The sequence below is a fragment of the Orycteropus afer genome, unplaced genomic scaffold, assembly GCF_000298275.1.
Source record: "Orycteropus afer afer isolate SDZICR_OR568_19922 unplaced genomic scaffold, OryAfe1.0 scaffold00132, whole genome shotgun sequence".
NCBI lineage: Eukaryota > Metazoa > Chordata > Mammalia > Tubulidentata > Orycteropodidae > Orycteropus > Orycteropus afer.
In genome coordinates, this window is record NW_006921719.1 from 4,720,536 (window position 1) to 4,744,062 (window position 23,527).

General features: G+C 39.7%; 1 protein-coding gene across 1 annotated transcript in view; it reads left to right on the top strand.

The window, feature by feature from the left end:
• Positions 1–5,827: 5,827 nt before the first annotated feature.
• Positions 5,828–23,527, top strand: part of HDGFL3 (HDGF like 3) — an 86,884-nt gene continuing 69,184 nt past the window's right edge. Inside the window, exon 1 of the mRNA XM_042781553.1 lies at positions 5,828–5,911. Coding sequence (XP_042637487.1) covers positions 5,828–5,911 — 84 coding nt within the window. The remainder of the gene's footprint in view (positions 5,912–23,527) is intronic.

Sequence of the window (23,527 nt, forward strand, 5' to 3'; positions counted from 1 at the left end):
CTGCCTCAATTTTGTTAACAACACTCAAACTGAGGTAGGAGTTCTCTCTCTTCCCACAAGTACTGTATTACACTTCTTTCATTTGACTCCCCAAATTGTATCGTATCTTATAACTCCTCTTTCAAGGAATGTAGAATCAGTTCCCCTGGGACAGTGCCAAACAATATATTTGAAAGACATCTCTAGTGGCAAAAGTAGTAGAAATGGGCTCTAATGCAAGGTCCAGAGAGCTCCCTTTTGACATACTGAATATATCTGTTGTTATGTGCTGTCTAGTGGATTCCAACACATAGTAACCTATGTGACAGTGTATAACTTTCCCATAGGATTTCCCAGGCTGTAATCTGTATTTCTATGTATCTATTTATTTATATGTGTGTGTGTGTGTATGTGTGTATATGTATGTATGTGTGTATATGTATTATACACACATGTATGCATGTATGCATACATGTGTGTATGCATGCATGTATATACATATACACACATGTATGTATGCACATCAATATCACACACATACAAGGAGCCCTGGTAGCACAATGGTTAAGCACTCAGCTGCTAAGTGAAAGGTTGACAGTTCAAACCCACTCAGTGACTCCACAAGAAAGAGACCTGGCAATCGACTCCCACAAAGACTGCAGCCTGAGAAACCCTATAAGGCAGTTCTGTTGTGTCACATAGGATCACTCAAAAAAAAACCTCACTGCTGTCAGGTCAGATCCGACTCATAGTGACCCCTTCTTGGGTTTCTGAGGCAGTATCACTATGGAAGTAGATTGTCCAACTTTCCTTCCGAGGAGTGGCTGGTGGGTTTGAACCACCAGCCTTCTGGTTAGCAGTCAGATGCCTTAGGCACTACACCACCAGAGCTCCCAGGGATCACTATGAGTGAAAAATTTACTCTATGGCACACAATAACACACACATATATACATAAAACAAATATATATAATTAAAGCCAAGGTTTCCTCTTTTTCCACAGTTCTTTCCACCATATCATGTTACCAACAAAAACAACAATAAAGATAATAATATCAACCAGCATTCAATGAGTTCTTATTATGTACCAGGCTCTGTTCTAGATGATTAATATGTATCACCTCATATAAAATTATTAAATTTGGGGGAAAGAGGAGTAGATTTTAGGAAATTAAAGCATCATGGAATGGGTGAATTTTGGAAGCAAGATTTGAAGGAGATATTGGACAGAATTTTATTAGGAAGCTGAGTCAAGATATGAAAGAGGAAGGTGAAAACAAGACTAGATCAACAAAATGTGTGGATGTTTGTGAGTAAGAAAAGTAGTAGTGAAAAACAGATCAAGTGGCCAAGGGCCAGGAGAAGTAGCTCACAAGGATTTGAGGATGCAGAAATCAAAAGTGACCAAAGGAAGTTGCTATTACCACCATTTGTAAATTGATTTATTTCCAAGTTTCAGAAGTAAAATTAATGTGATCTATTTTGACATAGCAAATAGACACGTTCTTAGCGCAAGACTGACTGAAATAAAATACATTAGACTCTGTGAATGGTCCTAGTGATATCTCTAAAGGGTTACTTATTATCTGTTAAATACTTGAATAGGGCATTGTTCTAGAATAGCCGCAGCAACAATCCTCTGTGTAAAGCAGAAGAACCAGTCTGAAAGTTTTGTCTATAGAGAAAGTAGCAAGACAATGCTTCACCTCAGGTAGCAATGTGTTGATGAGGTGATCTGCATCCATCCCAGCTGGGTAGGCAGATGGGCTCTTAGCCAAGTACATTAGAAGATCTCTGATGATTAGCCAGAGGGAACTCATAAGACGATCCATGTGGGTGTGTTATTAAGTCTGACTTGGTTAGGGCATGGAAGGCCAGCACATGACCTATGCTCAGCAGCCAGTCCAGGCTCATTTGAAAATCTGAGTCCAAAGCCTTCACTGGAAGAAATCTCCAGGTTCTCAAAATTACTAAACTCCACCAATTATCTTTGAACTTTTTAGTTTTCTCATTACAAACTCAAATTTCTCCTGTCTTTAAAAAACAGCCAAACAACAGAACAACTCTCCCTTTGTGCTTTCTTGCTACTCCAGTGTTGGGAGTGAGTTGTCTACACTTCCTACCCCCACATTTTCACCCCCCATTCACATCTCAAGTCACTGCTCTGTAGTTTCTTCCCACCATCATTTCACGGAAACAGTTCCTAACAAGGTCACCAATGATTTTTTCAATTGCCAGATTCAATGGACCCATGCAGTTCCTTATCTTACTTGACTTCCCTATGGCATTTAATTATCTGGATATTTCCTTCCTTCTTGAAATTTTTTAACTCTTAGGCTACTATGGCACTACAGTCCTCTTTTCCTGACTAATCTGTAAAACCTGATGTTACTTTTAGCTCCATCAGTTCCTTCATAGGCTACTTCTTCTCATTCGAGATAATCTCCTTGGCATCCTCCCTCATGGCTGCAACCACCACTTGTATTACATATTGATGTAGCCCTCATTGCTACCCTTTGCCTGGACAACTTTCTCTATTTAGCTGCCCACTAAACATTTCTGTCTAGATACCCCATGGAAATTTCAACATATCCCAAAACACTCATGATCTCATCCTAAAACATGCCGATTCTTCATATATTTCCTCACCAATATGTTGTTTAAGTCAGAAATCAGGGAACTCTTTTTTTTTTTTTTTTCAGGGAATTCTTTTTGACATCTCCCTCTTCCTGCCCAATGAGTTGCCAAGCTTTGTCTCAGCCCTTCTCTGTCTTCTCTGTCCAGGTGAGAACCTCCCAACAGAGCTCCCCACCTCCAGCCCCTCACCTTCAAATCCATCTCCATACTGGCCACCAGAGTGGTCTGTCTAAACCCAAACTATGACCATGTCCTTCTCCTACATAAAGTTCTCCCCCTGTGTAAAGTCTTCCCAGGCTCCCAGCTGCCAACCTTTTACATCCTATTTTTCTCCTCTCCCCTATTTTCCACTTTGTGGCCAAAGGAAGCCAGAGCTTATGAGGCAAGCAGCCAACAGCTAGGGCTTTGGCAACCATTCACAGAGATTTGGGTTTGATATAAGAGAACACATAGGAAGCATTTGCAGGTTCATGAGTATAGTGTGATGTGATGACAGCTGCAAACAGCAGGTTCTAGAAGTGGGAGACACATTAGCTGGTTGTTACAACTAAGGCAAAAAAAAGGCCTAAACTAGTCTTCCAGAGTAAGAGAAAAGGGAAAGGTGAATCTATAGGACAAGTGAGGAAAGATAAGTGTCTAGAAAAGGGAAAGTCACCAGATGTAAGTAGTAAGGAAATATCAAAGGACTATGAACAAACTAAATGATCCACACGAAGTCTAAAGGCTTTAAATCCTTCTTACTGGAAGTCCAGCACCAAAGAACAAAAGTAGGGGTTAACTTGGAGAGGGATCTCTGTAGGAGATCCTGAATAGAGTGAGAGAACAATGTGGAATACAACTCAAGATCATTTAAAAAAAAAAATAAAAAAAAGGACCAGGTTTGCTGGTCTGATAGAGCCTGATGAAACCACTGAGACTATGGGTCCTAGATGCCCTTTAGGTATGGAATTGAACCCACCTCTGTGGCTTCCAGACAAACAAAAGACAGACATATGAGCAGAACATTTTTATTATTGGTAGATACACTCCTTGGAGAGATCAATCATGGGCGAATAGAAGGGCTGTGTATACACAAGGAGACAGCTCATGGGGCAGGAATCCACAGGAGGAAAGAGGACACAGAGAAGAGGTAACTGTGGGGAGGAAGTGGGAGGGGAGCTTTTGCATTGTGGGAAATTGTGGTCAATTGTGGTCATGAGACAAAGTGTATGTGAGCTGTTGTATGGAAAGTCAATTTGTTCTGTAAACTTTCACCCAAATCACAATAAAAATAATTAAAAAAAAGAAATTGAAATAATAATAAAAGTAGGGGTTATAAAAACAAACACATACAATTCTACAGGGCAAGGGAGGGAGAAGGATGCTGGGAGAAACTGTAGCTTCTATAAGACAGAGGTCAGGAAAGCCTAAAGAGGAGACAGACACAATTCAAGAACTGTGGGCCTCTCCTATTCAAAGTCTTTGCGACAAGGTGAAAGATGCTCTGGTTGCACAGTGGTTAAGACATTCTGCTGCTTATCAAAGGGTAGCTGATTCAAACTCATCAGCTGCTCCACAAAGATGAGACAGTCTGCCTCCATATAAATTTACAGCCTTATTAACTCTTATAGGGCAGTCCTACTCTGTCCTATATAGGGTCTTTATGAGTCCGAATCAACTCCATGGCATTGGGATTGGTTTTGGGACAAGGTGAAGCCACAGAAGGTGAGCTACACTCAGGAGCTGCACCAAATGACCTCTAAAAGGTAGGCTTTAAGATGATGAAAGTGGAAGCATTCATTCCTTGGACAGATTAAAAAAGAGATCAGTTGAATTATTATAGTTGCTCCTCATAGAGGGTATTATGAAGATTGTCACTTCCAAAAATGTTTTTGAAAGCGGCCAGCTAAAGAGTAAAATAGTGGTAAATGCACACGTTGTTCTTGACCTAATGAACTGTATATATAAATCAACAGAAATGGATGCCAACTCCAAAAGTGCTATCCAAAATGTTGCCAGGATTGGAAACAAGCCACCTACCAGAGTAATTCTTTTTTTTTCTAATAAAAACTGCAGGCCCAGGAGACCTGCACCTAAAGAAGCATAACAGCTTATAAAGAAGCATAACAGCTTATGAAGTTTGGTGTCAGGGAGATCCATGTTCGAACCCAACTGTGCCAACCCCGAAAACCGCCTACGACTCAGTTAAACAGCTTACCCTGTGTGGGTCACACTGCATTGCCCAAGACAGGCCTAGGGTGAACCCAAAAAGGTCGCTGACTCCAAAACACTCTTATTTTCAGCAGCCAGATGGCCAGGGCAGCAGATCCCCCTCGGACAGCCGTTCCCCAGGCCTGGAGCGCCTTTGTCCCCTACACCCCGACAGCACTCGCAGAACCGGCCGGCGAGGTGGCTGGGCAGGGAAAAGGGGCGAGTCGGCAGAAAGTGGGAGAGGGATCAGGGGGCGCAGATGGGGGCGCCCCTGAAGTGGTGGGGACAGGCAGCTCGGGGACCCGCTGGGTGTTGATTGGCTGCGTTGCGGCAGGCAGCTCCCGGCCGAGAACAAAAGAGAGCGGCCGGCGGGCGTCCTCTGGAGTAGGCGCTCCCGCCCGCCCGGCGCGGGCTTCGCTGCTGGGGGAGGACGCACCCACAGCCCGCCCGCCCGCCGAGCAGCCGGGCTGGCGCGCTCGGTTTCTCCACGAAAGCCAGCAGTGTACCTAGGAATTAACCGGCCGGCGCGGGAGGGGAGGGGAGCGGGAAGCGAAGCGGGGGGGATGCTGAGCGCGCGAGAGAACAATAATAAGATCGTGTTTGCGGTCGCTGCCCGAAGAGGAATTCGGAGGAAGCGCGAGGCCCGGCGCTCGCGCCGCTCCTGGAGCCGAAGAAGGCCCGTGGCGGCAGCATGAAGCAGGCGACGCGGCGCCTGTAAGCAGCGCGCGGCGGCGGCGGCAGCGGGAACCTCTGCGCGGCCGGACGCTGACGAGCGCCGAACGGCCGGGGGCTCCCCTCCCCCACTGTCGGGCGGTGATTTGCCGGGCCTGCTGTGCCCCCCGCCCACCCTTCGCCTCAGCTGCCGCCTCGCCGCTTCCCATCGTCGGAGCGGCCGCTCGCCAGCCCGCCCGTGAAGCTCGAGGCCCGTGGGGAGCGCGGCGCAGGCCGTCGGCCCGCGGAGGGTCGGCCTCCCGGCATCTTCGGCGGCGACCAAGGACGACCAGGAAGGGGAGCGGCCGGGATGGCGCGTCCGCGGCCCCGCGAGTACAAGGCGGGCGACCTGGTCTTCGCCAAGATGAAAGGCTACCCGCACTGGCCGGCCCGGGTGAGTACGGCGGCCGCGCGCGGGCCCGCCCGCCCACCATTTTCCCGTTCATGATGGCGCGCCCGCCCCTTTTCACCATCGCCTCAGCCCCGGAACCCGCTGCTCCTGGCTGGCCACTGCGAGGGCTGAGGGCGCGGGCCGCCGCTGCGCAGAGAAGACGAGGCCGGGGCTGGAGACGAAGGTTCCCGGCCGCGCCCGTACCCACGAGTGCGGCCATCCTTCCGCCCACCTTCGAAGGCGGGTCCGGCCCCCGCAGGCCCGACATTCCCTTCTTTCTGGGAAGCCAGTGGTGACGGGGGAACCGGCGCCACTGGGAAGCGGGCCTAGGGTGGGTAGGCATCGGGATTAGGTAGGGTCATTGGTAGATACCCCGGGTCCTGGGTGAACGTCGGGGCAGGTAGGTGAGCGCAGTGCTTTTGGCTGTCCACGAACTGGCTCCTAACGGTGGCAGTAAATTCTGGAATGGGGTAATGGTCATTCCGAGGCCAGCAGTAGCCTCTTCGCAGTCATTCATCCATCTATTGGTGCATCTTTCGCCATCCAGACTTGTTGAGTTTTCCGTGAGAACGATTCTGGGTGCGTCTCGTGCCCTATCATTGTCATGGGGTACGTACCTCCCTAGTACCAGTTGTTGTTTTAAACAGACACCAAATTGTCAGAAGCTTGCAGTTTGGCATTGACTCTTGGGTCCAGCAAGCACCTCATGCCTTTTCACCTCCATATTTGTTTTAAGTCGGATCCCGAACCTTAACCTTGGCCTTCCACCACAGTCCACAGTAGCTCTGCCTCTATCAAGGTTGTCGCTTTACTCTTTCTCTAGAAAGCATTTGCATGTAGTACATAGCATTAAAATGTTTATTGTCTTTGAGTGAGGAAGGATATAACACGTTGTGTGACCATTGTGTTTAAAAACAAATCCTTTTTATTTTAAAATTTTGTAATAGCAATTGATTACTTGAAATAAATACAGTGAAAAGGAGGATTAGAGCATTTTAGAGACTAATGCTGTTCTTGAGGGACAGAAATAGGCATGGAAAAAAAATAGCATAGAATGTGGCTCTAAAATGTTGTATTATAGTCAAATGAAGATAACCAGATCCTCCACCCCAACACACACACCCCCCTCAAAACACACATTCACAAAAGGAAGTGACATCATGGGCAGACAGACTGAAATTTAGTGAAGTTGAAGTAATGGATGGACATGATCACTGTGCTTTATATTTCTTTTGGAAGAAATAATTGTAGAGTGGAAAGAGCACTTGGCTAGGAGTTGGGGGATCTAGTGTCTCCTTCAGGCTCTGTTACAGGCTGGCTAATCATTTCAGCTGGCTGAATATCTATTTCTGCAACTATAAAATGATCATCTCTAGAATTATTCCAACATTTAACAACCTCAAATTTCAATTTGAAAAAATACTCATTCTGATTGTATTAAGCTGTGAAAATAACTTTTTTCAATGTGTGAACTGTAGGTTGTCTTTAAATGAGGCAGTTTTCATGGTTGAGTAACTGGTTATTTTTCATACTATAATACTATTCTGCTTAAAGGGACAGATTTGTAACTTTAGGAATCCTTTAGGAAATCTCTATATATTTTTAAAGTAAGAAATACTGCTTTATTGTATCTTTCCATCTATATATATATATTATATACACATACCAATTTGTGTATTCAAAAGTGAATCAGTTGGTCGTTTCCTCATAGTATAATGACTTTATTTAATCTCACCTTTGAAAAATGCCCTCTGAAAGGCAAAAAGAAAATAGACTTAAAAGTTCATTAACATATTGCTCATACAGGTTGGCCACCTGTAGTAAGAAAAGTGCTGCTTCTAGAAGTGGTCCTGGTTACATAGTGTCATGGCACAGCTCAGTCAATTGGCATATCATAGTTCACAAAAATCATATGATCTGCATCCTAACAAAGTGAGTAGCATCTGGGATCTTAAAAGCTTGCAATACAGGTTTTTACTCACCAGGAGCAAAACAGTAAGAAGTTAATCGAAAGTTCAGAGAAGAAACAAGTCTATATGAGCCCTAACCTCATCTACCCTGAGACCAGTAGAGCTAGATGGTGTTTAGCTACCATCACTGACCGTTCTAAGTGGGGTCACAATAAGTGGTCCTGGGTAGAATGGGAGAAAAGTGTGGAGCAGACCTCAAGTTCTTAATTTAAAAAAGAAAAAGCCAGATAATTTAGAACAGTAGAAAACAGGAGGCTCCTTGAGACTATTGCCCTGAGACACTTTAAACCTAGAATCGAGCTGTCTCTTAAGATCACCTTCTAGTAAAATAGCACAGTGGCACACAAAATAAAGGTATTAACCCATAAGATTGGTGCTCTACTTAAAAAAAATCAGTATGAGACCAAAAGATCAACAATTATCAAATGCAAAGATGAAAAGATAAGGGGGCAGGGAAACTAGAGTCTTGGATATGGAACAAACAGAACACAGTTAAGGAGAATGTTGATAGGTTGTGATGAAAGTAACAAATGTCACTGAACAATTTGTGTGGAAATTGTAAAATGGGAACCAAATTTGCTTTGTAAACTTCTACCAAAAACTCAATAAAATATTATTTAAAAAAAAAAAAAAACCTAAATCAACTAGAGAACAGAATTCAAGCCCTCCGAAAAAAAAAGAAAGAAAAAGAAATGGTCCTAGTTGTTAATCTAGTTATAGTTGAAATTCTAGTTTCAGTTCTTTAGGCAAATTGGAAAATGAAATGAAACAAAATCTGGAAATTCTATGTCTATTCACACTTAGGGAGCTCTGGTAGCATAGTGGCTAAGACACTTGCCTGCTAACCAGACGGCTGGCGGTTCAAACCCACCAGCCACTCCTCGGAAGGAAGGTTGGGCAATCCTACATTCTGTAGTGATACTGCCACGGAAACCCAAAGAGGGGTTGCTATGAGTCAGGGCTGACTCGACGGTACATAACAACAACAACAATAATTCACACTTAGCATAAACTCAGCAGGGTGATTATTTTATAGTGAGTGGCATTTTGCAATTTGTATGGAAAGTATAAAGGCTAGAAAGTGAAGAAGATACTTGAATGGCTACTCTTTTTTAGTTACTGTGCTGTGTGCTTCATGCATTTTCTTACTTTATTTTCATCCCAACTCTGTGAGGCATTATCCCCATTTTACACCCAACTATAGCTTTGTAAATGATGATGTTATAAAATATCAATTGGAAAAAAAATCCTATTTATTCAAATTTCAAATACTGTTACTTGGTATAAAAGGCAGTCATATGGATTAGATTCTACATGCCCCCAAGGAATCAAATTTAGGAGGAGAAAAACAGGAAAGAGATTTAATTCATGATACAGGAGGAGCTTTCTAACAGAGCTGGTCCATCCTAGAAAGAAGTGAGTTCTTTGTTCTAGGGTCCTGGCCTAAGCTGCCACTTGTGAGGATTGTGGGCCAAGAGAATTTATACGTCTAGAACATTTGAACAAGTTAACTCAACTCCTGACTCTACTTTACACTGTATGATTTGGGGCATATTCTGTAATACTATGTTTTAGTTTACTCGTTGGTAAAATAGGGATAATTCTCACCACACAGATAAATTGTATGTAAAAGCACCAAGTAGTGATGCTTAACTGTTTCTTTTTTTTTTTTTTTCTCTTTCAATTTCTAACTTCCCTCTATTGTTATATTATTTTTAATTATTAATATTTCTATGTCAATTTTCAGCTCTTAAGGAGATATGTTATTTCCCCTAGATTTTTTCCGGAAAAATTTCAAACATAGAAAAGTTAAAAAGAACTGTACTATGAGCCTCCATGTATCTACCATCTAGATTGTACAGTTAACACTTTACTTGCTGTATCATATATCTGTTCATATATCCATTCCTCTGTCCATTCAGTAGTCCATTTTATTTTAATGTATTTCAAAGTAAGTTTCAGACATCAGTATCACTTTAAAACATTTAAGCATGAATACCATTAAATAGAGGTTAATATATTTTATAGATCCTTTTTTCTTCTGAAGTGAAATTTACATAGAATGAAATACATTTATCTTACTTACCTTAAATGTAGCATTCAGTGAGTTTGATAAATGTGTACACTAGTATTATCCAAACCCCTACCAATACCTGGGAAATTTCCCTAATACGTCATCTCAGTTGATTCTTGTCCCTCCTCTTCCCTCCTACTGTTTAGATGTGTTGTTTTAACATTAAATAGCAGCTGACTATTTCTAATGGAGTACATTTTATTATGTATGGTTTTTAAATTTAGACTTTCTTATGTGCCTAAGAATTTACTAGCTTAATAACAAGAAATACTTCTAAAATAAGTCTCTGAAGCGTTTAATTGTATACCATTAGTAAAAAATATTTGAGCATGAATCTCTAATATGTATAAATTTATTTTAAAATTATATGTACATGTACTTTATACTACTATTCTAAACATAAATAAACAGAAACTAGGAGAGATGAAAAATGATATGAATAATTTTTAAAAAAATTTATTGTCAGTATATCATTGATAGTAATAAATTAAATCCATATTTAAAATAGTGTTGATTTCTGAAATGTTTTTACTTCTTATGATCTGATTAGATAGTCACAATTTTTATCTTCTAAAGAGAGTTTTAAGGAGCTCTGGTTGCATAGTACCCAAGGCATTTGACTGCTAACCATAAATAAGGTTGGTGGTTCAAACCCACTCCATGTAAGGAAGACCGGCAATGTGAAGATTTTCCGCCTCGGAAGCCCAATGGGGGTTGCTATGAGTTGGAATTGACTCAATGGCAGTGAGTGTTTTGGGTTTGGAAAGAGATTTTCTAGAATAGAATTGTCAGCTTGGCCAGTTCCTTGTTGTTTACTTATGCTTTACTTATGTTCACATTATTACTATTATTTTTGTAAGGTTCTTTTTAGCTACTTGTTTATTTGGTGAGCTTTGGTAGCGTAGTGTCTAAGGCACTTGACTGATAACCAGAAGGCTGGTGGTGCAAATCTACCAGCCACTCCTCGGAAGGAAAGTTGGGCAATCTACTTCCGTAGTGATGTTGTTGTTGTTATTTGCCCTCAAGTCGGACTCAACTCATAGTGACCCCTCCTTGGGTTTCTGAGGCAGTATCACTACAGAAGTAGATTGCCCAACCTTCGTTCTGAGTAGTGGCTGGTGGGTTTGAACTGCCAGCTTTCTGGTTAGCAGTCTAGTGCCTTAGGCACTGCCTCGGAAACCCAAAGAGGGGTCACTGAGTTGGGTCTGACTCGATGGCACATAACAACAACAACATATCCCGTTAGAACTAGATAATATAATCGGATTTTCTCACCTCGGTGCATGCAAGTAGCAGTAAATCACAGGATACCCAAAAGTAGTAAATGTGACCACTAACATAAATCTGAGTAAGGCATTAGTGTCGATCCATATATTAGATACTAGTAAATTTTACTTTTTAGCTAAAAGAATAGGAAACTAAAATAGAAACTCTATTTTCTTTCCATGCCACCCAAAATCATCTTGTAGCCCCTGTGATGTGATTTACTCCTGCTCTAGAAGAGGAAAACAAAACAAATACCAAGCCCCAAAACTCTTATTTCTCTTCAACTAAATAGCTTTCTGAAAGTACAGAATTTTATGAGAACTCAAAAACATTGCTAGTATGAGCGTAAATTGATAAAATCACTTTAGAAAACTGACTGGATCTAATAAAGCTAACCATATGCTTAATTTGTGACCCAGCTGTCAGTTCTAGGCAAATACCCAAGAAAAATGAGTGCTTGTGTCACCAAAAGACTTGTATGGGAATCCTCATACATAGCAACTTTATTCATAATAACATAAGATTCAAAACAACTTAAATGTCCATCAAGAGAAAAATGGATAAACAAATTTATAGTATAGCCATGCAGTGGAGTACTACTCAGCAATAAAAAGGAACAGACTGCCTGTGCCTGCAAAAATATGAATGAGTCCCAGAAATACAAGTCTAATAAGCAAAACAGCCAGATGAGAGTATATTATGTATGATTCCATTTCTCTGGAATACAAAAATAACCAAAACTGAGCAATGGTGAGAGAAGTCAGAATGTGATTACTTTTGTGGTGGGCTGAGAGGAGGTAAGGGGAGTATTGACTTGAGGTGGCACTGGAAATGTTCTGTGTCTTGATCAGGATGGTGATTACATGGGTGTGTATATAAGTAAAAATTTATCAAGCTTCACATTTAAGATTTGTGTACTTTACATAATTATATTTCAGTCTAAAAACACTTTATATGAGGTGGAGAGAGAGAAGAATCCAATATTCCAACTGTCATAATGGATTGAATTTCACCATTCGTAGCTTTCAGTGAATTTTTTTTTTCCCCATTAAGTCCTAACTTCAACTAGGTTGCCTATTATGTTTCCCTCTTGACTGGTTCAGAAACTATTTCCTACTTTAGTTTCTCTTTAGGCTTTTTAGTTTCGGTTTCTGATTCTGTCTTGTTGGTTTACCTGCATCAGTCTTTCTGTTCCTTTCAAACTAAAGCGAGTGTTTGATCTGGCTCCCAGTCTTTCATTTAGCAAAATTTAAGAATGAAGCATTTGGCCTTACCATTACATGATAGCTTGAAGAGTTTATTTAATTTTTATTGAGTACCTACTATGTGTAAGGTGTTGTGTCAGGTTGTTTTTTTTTTTTTTTTTCCTCTCCTTCATTTTTCTACCAATAGATTGAATTTGCAGCAATTTTAAAGCATGGTTATAATTAAAATGTTCCCATACTTTTTTATTAATATAAATATTGGTTGAGAATCCTCAGTTTCTGATCTAGAGCACTTTTAGTTTTATCTGCTTTTATAAGCTACTGATAATGGGGCTTATTTCTGGAGACCAAGCTACCAGTTTTCAGAGAATCACTTCTTTTTATTTTAACATAAAATAAGATGTTTGTAAGTTTCAGAACTTTGACCTGAGTCCAAAGAAGTCTATCATTGAGTCCTCAGGTAATATGGCAGAGGGTCACGCAGCCTTTTCCCCATGGACCATATTTACTTTGCCAAGGAACTGGCAGATTATCTCATTTTCATGCCTTTATACCTGAGAACAAATAGGCAATTAAACTCTCAGTACCAACATGTATTTTCCATTGCTGCTTCTATTTCAAACAGATAAATCCATATACTTGGTACATCCCCTTCAGGATGCCCTAACGACTATTGTTTCCCCATGATTTGGAAAATTTTATTAATTCTCAGAAGTCATGTTTTTCCTATGTGAGATTGTTTTTGTTTTAGAAAAAGTCTAATATTAGTGTTAGGAAAGTATTACAGGCTAGTACACATGTTGTTGTTGTTGTTGTTTTGCCGTCGAGTCGGTCCCGACTCATAGGGACCCCTCCTTGGGTTTCCAAGGCAGTATCACTACGGAAGTAGGATTGCCCAACCTTCCTTCCGAGGAGTGGCTGGTGGGTTTGAACCGCCAGCCTTCTGGTTAGCAGTCAAGTGCCTTAGGCATTATGCTACCAGAGCTCCACACATAGTAAAACATAATAAGGAAAAAACTAAATACTACTTTGCCAAGTGTCTTCAGATGCTAGATCAGAATCTAGTCTACTTGGTACAGTTATTTAATATCTGGCAAAAAGTTTCCTAATCACTTCTACCAGTGTTATTGAAAGCATAGTCAGTTGGCTGTTACCTGCCAGTGAAGAGGTATGTACAGAAATGAAGAGTTTAGGAACATTCTTTTAACAGTTTGATAGAATGACTATGCTTAGGATCTGATTTAAAAAATTAAGGCTTGTATTTTTTTAATGCCTTTTAATTTTATATTTCTATTAATTCCTTTTTATTGTATTTTGCAAAAATGTCAACAACAAAAAGATTTCAAAAAAAGAGGGGTCTTCCACCACAGATAGTATACAAGTGCTGAATTAGAGGAGGTCAGTAGTGGACCTAAAACAGTTTGCACATACTGCTGTAAATTATTTAAAAGAGGGACTGGATTGATCTTCATGTTATAAATATTGATTTCACCTGTTTAAAAAATGTTTATTATTTAAGCAATAACATTAGTTGTAGAAAAACTAGAATCGCTATAAGGAAGATAGGGCAGTCTACTTCCACAGTGATACTGCCTTGGAAACCCAGTGGTCGCTATAAGTCAGATCCAACTCACTGGTAGTGATTTTGGTTTTTGGTTTATACCTGGTTATTAGCATTGTGAATATGTACCTATATATGTAGGTTTTCTTTTCTTTTTGTAATATATACAATTTTACGACCTTTTTTCTTATTTAAATACTAGATCTTGAATGATTTTCAATGCCAGTGAATATATTTCTTTAATATTCTTTGTAATAATTACCTGATGATTTATTCTATGGCTTATTACCATTTATAATTACTTCCTATTATTGGGCATTTGTTTCCGGTTTTTGCATTATAAAACAATGTTGTGATAAACATTTTTTTAGCTAAATAGTTAATTACTTCTTTAGGACAGATTTTTGGAAATTATATTTCTGAGTCAAGGGGTATGTGCACATTTTAGAGCTTTGGCTTTATATTTGCCAAATTGCCCTCCAGAAAGGTTTTGGCTATCACATTCACTAGTAGAATAAGAGAATGTCTGTTTTCTCAAACATTCGTCAGAAGTAGATGATTTGAGTTATAATTTTTTTTGACAATTTAATAAACATAAATATTTAACTGTCTTTGATTGCAAGTTAGATTGAATCTATATCAACCTATTAAAAAAAAAAAAAAAAAACAACCAAACTCATTGCTGTCGAGTCGGATCTGACTCATAGCAACCCCTCCTTGGGTTTCCAAGTTGGTATCACCATGGAAGTAGATTGCCCACTGTTCCTTCTGAGAAATGGCTATAGATAATATAATATATATGCATTTTGTTGTTGTTAGTTGTCTTTAAGTCAATTTCAGTTCATATTTGCATATCTGTATGTTCTGGTTACCTAGTGCTGCTCTGACAAGAATATACCACAAATGAGATGGCCTTAACAAACAGGAGTTTATTCTTTTACAGTTCGGGAGGCTAGAAGTCCAAGTTAAAAGTGTCAGGCTCTAGGGGCTGGGTGAAAGCCCCTCAACCTTGGGGTCCAGCTCTGCCTCCTGTTACTGGCCCACTGGAGCTAGAGGCGTTTCTCCACTCAGACAGCTGCTGGCTGCTGAAGCTGACAAACCCAAGGTTGACAAGTAAAAAGGCACAGTCCCAGTGTTACCAAACCACACAGCAGGCCATTAATTTAAGTCTATTGTTAAAGTCCCAAGGTAGGCAGAGCATGGCAGGCTGCTCAACAACAACACGGCTACATGCAGGGTCCAAGTGTGCCATAAGCTAGAGACTGTCTTCAAGGTTTCTCCTTATATACAGGAAGCAGACCACATCCCAAAGGCAGCTACTCAGCTGCTTGTGGTATATCCCACCATGGAGTTGATTATCAATCTCATCAGGGGGAATAACTACCACCAGCTGCCCAGCCACTCAACCAGGCCCAGCCAAGTTGACGTACAAATTTAACTACCACACTATATATATTGCAAATACATGTATGATATTTCTGTTCTTTTATGAATTGCCCAGTCATGTCTTTAACCCATGAGGGGTGTTTTTTTTTTTCCCCCCTTATAATTTTTCATTATGTATTAATGATAATGACATTTAATCATTTGTTACCAGTGCTTTCCTAGTTTGCTGTTTGTTTTGTTGTTGTTGCCTGGGGCTCAGACAGGGGTGGGATGCAGAATGGGAGTCATTGTTAATAGGTATTGAGTTTCCTTTTGAGGCGAGGAAAATCTTCTAAAATTAATTATTTGGGACAATATTGTGAATATACTAAAACTTCTGAATTGCATTCTTTAAAGGATGAATTTTATGGTATGTGACTATATCTCACTTAAAAATAGAAGTGTACAAAAATGGTCCTGACCTCATGGAGCTTACCAACCTTCTTTTCTTTTTCTAAAGATTTTATTTTGATTTGGGTAAAAATTTATAGAGCAAATTGGTTTCCCATTCAACAGTGTATGTGCATTTTGTTTCATGATATTAGTTGCAGTACCCTCAATGTATTAGCATTCTGTCCATATCCTCCCTGGGTTCCCTGCTTCCATTCACCCATCTTTCCTGTCCCTTCCTGCCTAATGAACTTTGTTTTTGGCAAATGCCCTTTTGGTCTTGTATGATTGATTGTTCTGAGAAGCATGTTCCTCACTGGTGTTACTGTTCACTTGTAGGCTGTCTATCGTTTGGCTGAAAGGTAATCTCTGGAAATAGGTTCAGTTCCAGGTTTGAAGGGTGTCAAAGGGTCATAGTGTTGGTAGTTCCACAATGCTCTATCAGACCAGTAAGAATTTTTTTTTAAATGATTTTGAATTTTTTTGTACATTTTTCTTTTACTCTGTCTAGGACCTTCTATTGTGATCCTGATCTGAGCTTTCAATCCTGCTAGCCAGGCATTTAATTCTTCTGGTTTTAGGCTAGTGGAGGCTGTGGTTCATGTGGTCCTTCGGACTTACTGTTTCCTTGTGTCTTTGATTTTCTTTGCTCTGGACAAGATGATACCAGTAGTTGTAGCTTATGCTATTTTCTTTTAAGTTTTAACGTTGGCACATCTATCAGTCGTTTCCCTTATAATCTTTCTAAAGAGGGCATGTTTAGAAAGTTTTTCACTGTAACAAGGTTATATAAATACCTGTGTTTTTCTTTTAATCTTTTATGGTTTCATTTTATATATTAAAACTACTAATCTGAGTGGAATTTATTTTGTTGTAAGCTAGGAAACACTGTGAAATAATTCATCCTATCAATTATCATCGTTAAAAATTGCTGTAATTTTTTTGGACTTGTGCTTTGTGTCAGGCATTCTGAACACTATGTCATTTGATCTTCATAACACTACTGTGTGACGTAGATAGCCCCATAGAGAACCAAAACTTAGCTCCCAGAAATTCACCCAGAGTCACACAGTTAATAAGTATCTTATTCTTGTTGTTGTTGTTATGTGCCACTGAGTCAAACCCAACTCATAGTGACCCCTCCTTGGGTTTCTGAGGCAGTACACATTGCCCAACCTTCCTTGGGAGGAGTGGCTGGTGGGTTGAACATCTTATTCTTAGGCTATTAAAAATGTCACAAGAACATGAGAAGTACGATAACAGATTAGGTAAAAGGACTGAAGCATTTGGCACTCTGTAAGAAGCCATGTATATGTGGTACTCACAGCTGTGAACCTGGCGGTCTTAGAAAATATTATAATAAGTTATATTACCTTTCTCTAGTCCTTGAGAGCCTGTTAACATAAGTAAGTATAAAATAAATAAGGTATTAGTTATGCATGTAGAGAAATCAGAACCATTAAAATCAATTCTGAATGGACACATGTTGTGAACTTAGGTGTTCCAAAACCTCTATGTGTGACAGAATATGTATATATCAGGTAAGGTAGCTATGGCAGTTATTGGTTCAGTTAAACTAGGAACCAGTTGCCATGTGTTGATTCTAACTCACCATAAAAACTGCCACTAACTTAAGTAGATTTTTATCAGTTTACCTGATTCCCAGTCCCATAACAGCGTTTCCTTTTGTTATTTAACTGCCATTCATATATGTAATCTCCTTTCAACTTGTTAAATAGAAGTAATAAATGAATTTTTCTATTATATCTTCTCACAGCCTGGATAAGAATTTGCTACAGGTATGTAAGTAACCATCTGTATAGTCACAGGGAGCATTGGTAGTTCAGTGGTAGATTTTGTCTTCCATGCAGGGAACTGTGTTCAGTTCCTAACCACCCATCTGTGTGTTGCTCTGATGCTGAATAGGTTTCATTGGAGTTTCTAGACTAAGATGGTTGCTCTGGTGGTATAGCGCCTAAGGCATTTGACTGCTAACCAGAAGGCTGGCTGTTAAAAACCCATCAGCCACTCCTCGGAAGGAAGATTGATTGGGCAGTCTACTTACGGAGTGATGCTGCCTCGGAAAGCCAAGGAAGGGTCGTTGAGTTGGATCCGACTGGACTGCAGTGAGTTTGGTTTTTGGTTTTAGACCAGTGTGATGGATGGCAGCTAACGTGGTCATACAGAGCTACATAGAGGTAAGAAGAATGAAGTAATCTAATGACTGGTGAATTCACATCTTCAGAATGACAGCCCCTTGTATTTCCAAAGAAGCTCTGTGATACAGCTAGACTGGGAGTTAAAAGACAAGCACCTCATTCCACCACTTTCTAGCTTTGTTAGGGTTGAACGTGTTTTTATTACAGCCTTTTTGTAAAATCCAAACCAAAAAAACAAACTCCCTGCCATCAAGTTGATTCTGACTCATAGTGACCCCCTTTGGGTTTCCGAGGTGGTAAATCTTTATGGAGGAGCTCTGGTAGCATAGTGGCTAAAGCACTTGACTGCTAACCAGAAGGCTGGCGGTTCAAACCCACCAGCCACTCCTCGGAAGGAAGGTTGGGCAATCCTACTTCCGTAGTGATACTGCCTCGGAAACCCAAGGAGGGGTCGCTATGAGTCGGGGACGACTCGACGGCACACAACAACAACAACAACAACAAATCTTTATGGAAGTAAATTGCCCACTCTTCTGTCCTTGGAGTGGCTGGTGGGTTTGAACTGCCAACTTTGTAGTTAGCAGTCAAATGCCTTAGGCACTATGTCACCAGAGCTTCTTTGTAAAATAGGAACAGTGATATTCTTTCTCTTCCTTTTTCCTAGGATCAAATGTTAAAGTGTATATGAAAGAACTGTTTGCTGATTGTGTTTTTGGGTGCCATCTAGTCAGTTGTGACACATAGTGACCTCATGTAACAGAGTAGAACTGCCCCGTAGGGTTTTCTTGGCTACAATCTTTATGAAAGCAGATTGTCAGGTCTCTCTTCTGCAGAGCTGCTGGGGTAGGTTTGAAATGCCAGCCTTTAGGTTACAGCTGAGTGCTTAACCTTAGTGCCACCAGGACTCTTTTTTTTGCTAATTAAGTACGAAATAATTACCTCCCCAGAACACTAAATTCCTTATTATACACTGCAAGGAACCTAGTAAAGTCTTAGTAAATATTTCTGTCTTTCAGCAGTTTCCTTGCGGCCCAGTAATAGTGCATTGCTTTTATGAGTTGGGAACTTGCCCTTGTTGCCTCTCCTTCATATTACTGACTGAGTGTGATGGGCTATTTCTAGAGACCCCACATAACTTGAGGATTTGGAGGCAAGCCAACTGGACTACCTTGGCATACATACCAAAACCCAAACTAAACACACTGCCATTGAGTCAATTCCAACTCGTAGTGACCCTGTAGGACTGAATAGAATTGCCCCATAGGGTTTCTGAGCCTTTAAATCTTTACGGAAACAAGCTACCTCATCTTTCTCCCATGGAGTGGCTGGTGGATTATAACTGCCGACCTATTGGTTAGCAGCCAAAGGCTTTGACCACCTCCACCAGAGCTTCTAGGCATATATAAAGGGTATGTAAATAAACTACTTTTCCTACTTGGATCATTGGAGCTCAAGTTCCTAGTGGATTCTCTGAGTATGTTTATAGAGTTTCTAAGGCTACCCAGAAGTGGAAGTATATCCAGTTTTCAAAGTATAGGACTATCAGTGGTAATAGTAAGGTTGCCTCCGTGGAGGCAAAGTCTCGATGCCATAGTAATAACTTCTCAATTTCGATTGTAAAATATGTTTAAGGTGAGAATTCTTGTGAGTGGATGTGTTCAGTTAGGATCATTAAGCAAAAAAACCGAAACTGACTGCCATTGAGTTGGTTCTGATTCATAGCTACCCCCATTGGTTTCCCAAGGCAGTAAATCTCTACAGAAGTAGATTGTCCCCTAGTCCATCCATGGAGCAGCTGGTGGGTTTGAACTGCCAGCCTTCTGGTTAGCAAACACTTTAGATGCTATATACCACCAGAGCTCCTTAGTTAAGTTCGTTAGTGGTTAGCAAATAGGAAAATGAGTTTCACAGTGTTAGATAGGTAGAAATGGATTAAAATAAACTCCTAATTTCAAGGACATGCTTATTCAAAGGGATCAGTATTACAGATCTTAAGTTCATTTTTTTTTTAAAGTTAGCATATGCAAAATGGATTCAAAATTAATTTCCTGTAGATCTCTGGCTTTCAAAAGAGATTTTTTTTTTTTTTTTAAGGAATTAGAATTATTCTTATCTCTGTCACTGGACTACTACTTAAAGATTAAGTAGATAATTTTGAGAAAGTATTTAGACCTTAAGAATAAGTCATTGATTGTGATGTAGTATAGTCTAATGGCTTTCAAACTTTTTTGACTGTAACTCACAGTAAGAAATAAGTAACAGTTTTCCATCCCAGTATACACACACACACACACATCAGAAAAAAAAAATTTTACCACATTGTACCTACTATATGAGTACTTATTATACGCAATATATTCTAGTATCTTTATTTTGTTAAAAAGAAAGCAAAAGAAAAATCAGGCTGCAACTCAAGACAATTTTATTACCTATTGCTCAAAAAGTACTAGTCTGGTCTGTTAAACCAAAGGGAATTGTATCTATGTGAGTTACATGTGTATATATGGAGTATTAGTTGTATTTTTGAGATAATGACTTATTAACAATTCTGGGCTTTTTATTCTGCTTGTGGCTATAAGCTTATATGAAAATAACAAGAACATAAGAAATGAAAGTGATACTAGATTTAATTATCTAGGCCAGTATTTCCTTTAATCTCAAAAGACTAAGTATACAGCTCAAACCTGTCTGCCTTCATTTTCCTTTTAATCTTTGGACTGCAAATGTATCTACAGCTTTCTTGAAGCTCATTATTTTTTCATCTCTTTGCATTCTTAAGGGTAATAATAAGCCCCACACATTTACTAACCACTCCATTATATATACTGTTTGTACATAATGTTCCCTGGCTTGTAGTATTGAGTCTGTGGAGGTTTTTTGGGGATGGAGGGGTCATAGGACTAGGTTGTGGAGGTATCAGACGTCTATGACTGAGGACAAGAGGCTTTTGTTAAGTTCTGAAGATTTATAGGTAGGACAGGTTTTTGGTTCCCCCTGAGATGAATGTAAAGTCATTATGGTTAACATATTTCTAATGGTTCTGTATTTCCTTTTTCATCACTCTGTCCAATCAAAAAGAGATTTCCTTGCTATTAATAATAGAACCTAATGTTGAAGAGAAGATATTCTTCAGTTTCTGAAATGGATACATTTCAGAAAAAGGTTTTATAAATCACCTCTGGCTGTTTGACTGACTTATATAAACAGAGTATATTCCTATTAGAAAATAACTCCACTTTCCTAAATGAAAGTATCTTGAACAAAAATGTAAGATAAGGTTAATTTTTGTATTATGCTAAGTATTCAAGAGCTCTGTTTGTTCTCTAGATTAGCCTTTTGTTGTCATTAACTGCTGTTGTTTCCTGGCTCTATCTTATACTATGCAGAGTGGCAGGGGGAAGGACAAAAGCCTTTGATAGAGTAGTGAAATAGGATAGTCTCCATTGTCCATTTTTAATAAGCTGTTTGTCTGGGGCAAAAGTTTATTTAACTACAAGGAATCAGGTAATCTAGAATAAATGTGTCCCTTGTTTTTATATTGTAAAAGCAAATTACAGAAGTAGAATAGTCAACAGGAGCCAGCATTTGGAGAGGTTTGTGAAGTGTAATGGAGTTGAAGGTGATTAAAAATTTCTTCTTTGCTCCACTAAAATTGCTTCTCATTCAATATCATTATAAACTCTTAAGTAAGTCCTTGAACATTCCATCTTCTCTTGATATACCAGCATTCTCCTACTTTCATTTCCTTTATCCAAATTAGACTCCATATGATCACTTGAATGGCTCTTTCCACAATCTACTTTCACTTTGTTGCATTTACCCTTCAAATTCTTACTTGGTCGTTCTCATAATCTACTTTCTCTGCTCTAGCCAATCATCCACTGAGACCAGCTGGACATATCACATAGACATGCAGACTGGGACTGTCCAAGATTAATTTAATCTAGGCTCTCAGTTCTGCTCATCAGTTCTTAATGGATACTTTTACAACTGCCTTCCAACGTCATTTCCTTTTTCTTGATTATTTTACCTTTTTATTTCACAGAGAAAATAGAGGCCAACAGGTTTGAACTACATCTTCCTACTCTTTGTTTACAAATAAAAATCATCACTTTTGTGCTTTCTCTCTCCCCTCTGTCTATAGAGGAACACATTTGTGTCCTTCTTCTGGGAAGAGGTAAGCTGGGAAGAGTCAGATCTTTATGGGCACATAAATCCCTCCCCCTGTGCACCTCATATTTATGCACTCCTTTTTGTCCTGCATTTCCTCAGTTTGAATGTTGGTCCTCTGGTGTCCCATGGTCTGTTGCTCTAAGGGATGTATTATCATAGAGTATGTGGGTGCGTAATCCTGGGTTGAGTGGTCTTCATGTACATCTTGTTAACTGTTGGGCTGAAAGCCTGCCCTCGTGGGGGGGGGGTGAGTTTTATTCCAGGCACAGAATGTATTCCAGGGTCATAGTATTGGGAGTCTCACCAGATTTCATCTGACCAGTAATTCTGGTGATTACAGGATTCAATATTTTTTGAGTGCTTGCTGTGTTCCAGTCACTCTGATAGGTGCTAAAGAGAAAGAAGTGACCTAAATAAAGTCCTTTCTCATAGAATTTAAGTAATCCCTCTCATAAGTCTTCTACTTCAGCCTGGAAATAATAATAATCTATCATTTTGCAGGCTTTGCTCTATCTCTCTACTTTCCTTGATAGCCATACTTCTTAAAGAACTAGTCTAATTATCTCTTTTTTAGCCCTCCACTTAAACTGCTCCCCTAGAGATCATGACCTGCCAATCCAAAGAATACATTTCCATCCTTACTTTGCCTCTGTAGAATTTAAATACTGCCTTTTAAAAATTCTCTTCCTTGGCTCCCCTCATGTTTCTTTCTTTGGTTCTTCCACTTCTCTAATTGTGTAGGTTCTACTTTAGCTTCAGAAACCATTCTTCAGAGTGGTATCTCTCAAACCTCTATTCAGGCCCTGCTTGTTACTATGAGCTCAAATCTATATATCCATATTATTTACTAGACATCTCCATCTAGCTGTCCCTCAGGTACTACAAATTCATCTTCAAAATGACTCTAGCTGCCCCTTCCCATCCAAATATTTCTGTCTTAGTGAAAGATTACTATCCATCAAGTGACTCCAAAAAGTAAAGACCTAGAATCATCCTAGATGTTCCCTTTTCTTCACTTCCTACGTCTTACTGATCACCTAATGATGCTATAACGAGCTGTGCAAATGGAGGCCTTGTGATCATTCTGATGGATAAAAGTGGTATGAGATTTTATTCATCATGCAGCCTGAGGCAATGTAGGGATGCTAGACTCCAAAGAATATGAGGCTTATTCATGTTGTAAATGGGATATAGATTCAGTAAAGCAACATGACATTAAATTAATAGCATTAATTTAAATTTTATTGGTATCCTAATTTTATCTATATTTAATATATAAAGGTGGTTTTATAGCTGTATGGTTGTAACAGTACTGTAACATAAGGACTTTATACCTACTTTTATGTGTGTACATATTTCAGAACATGTTGTTATGTTGTTAAGTGCCCTCGAGTCG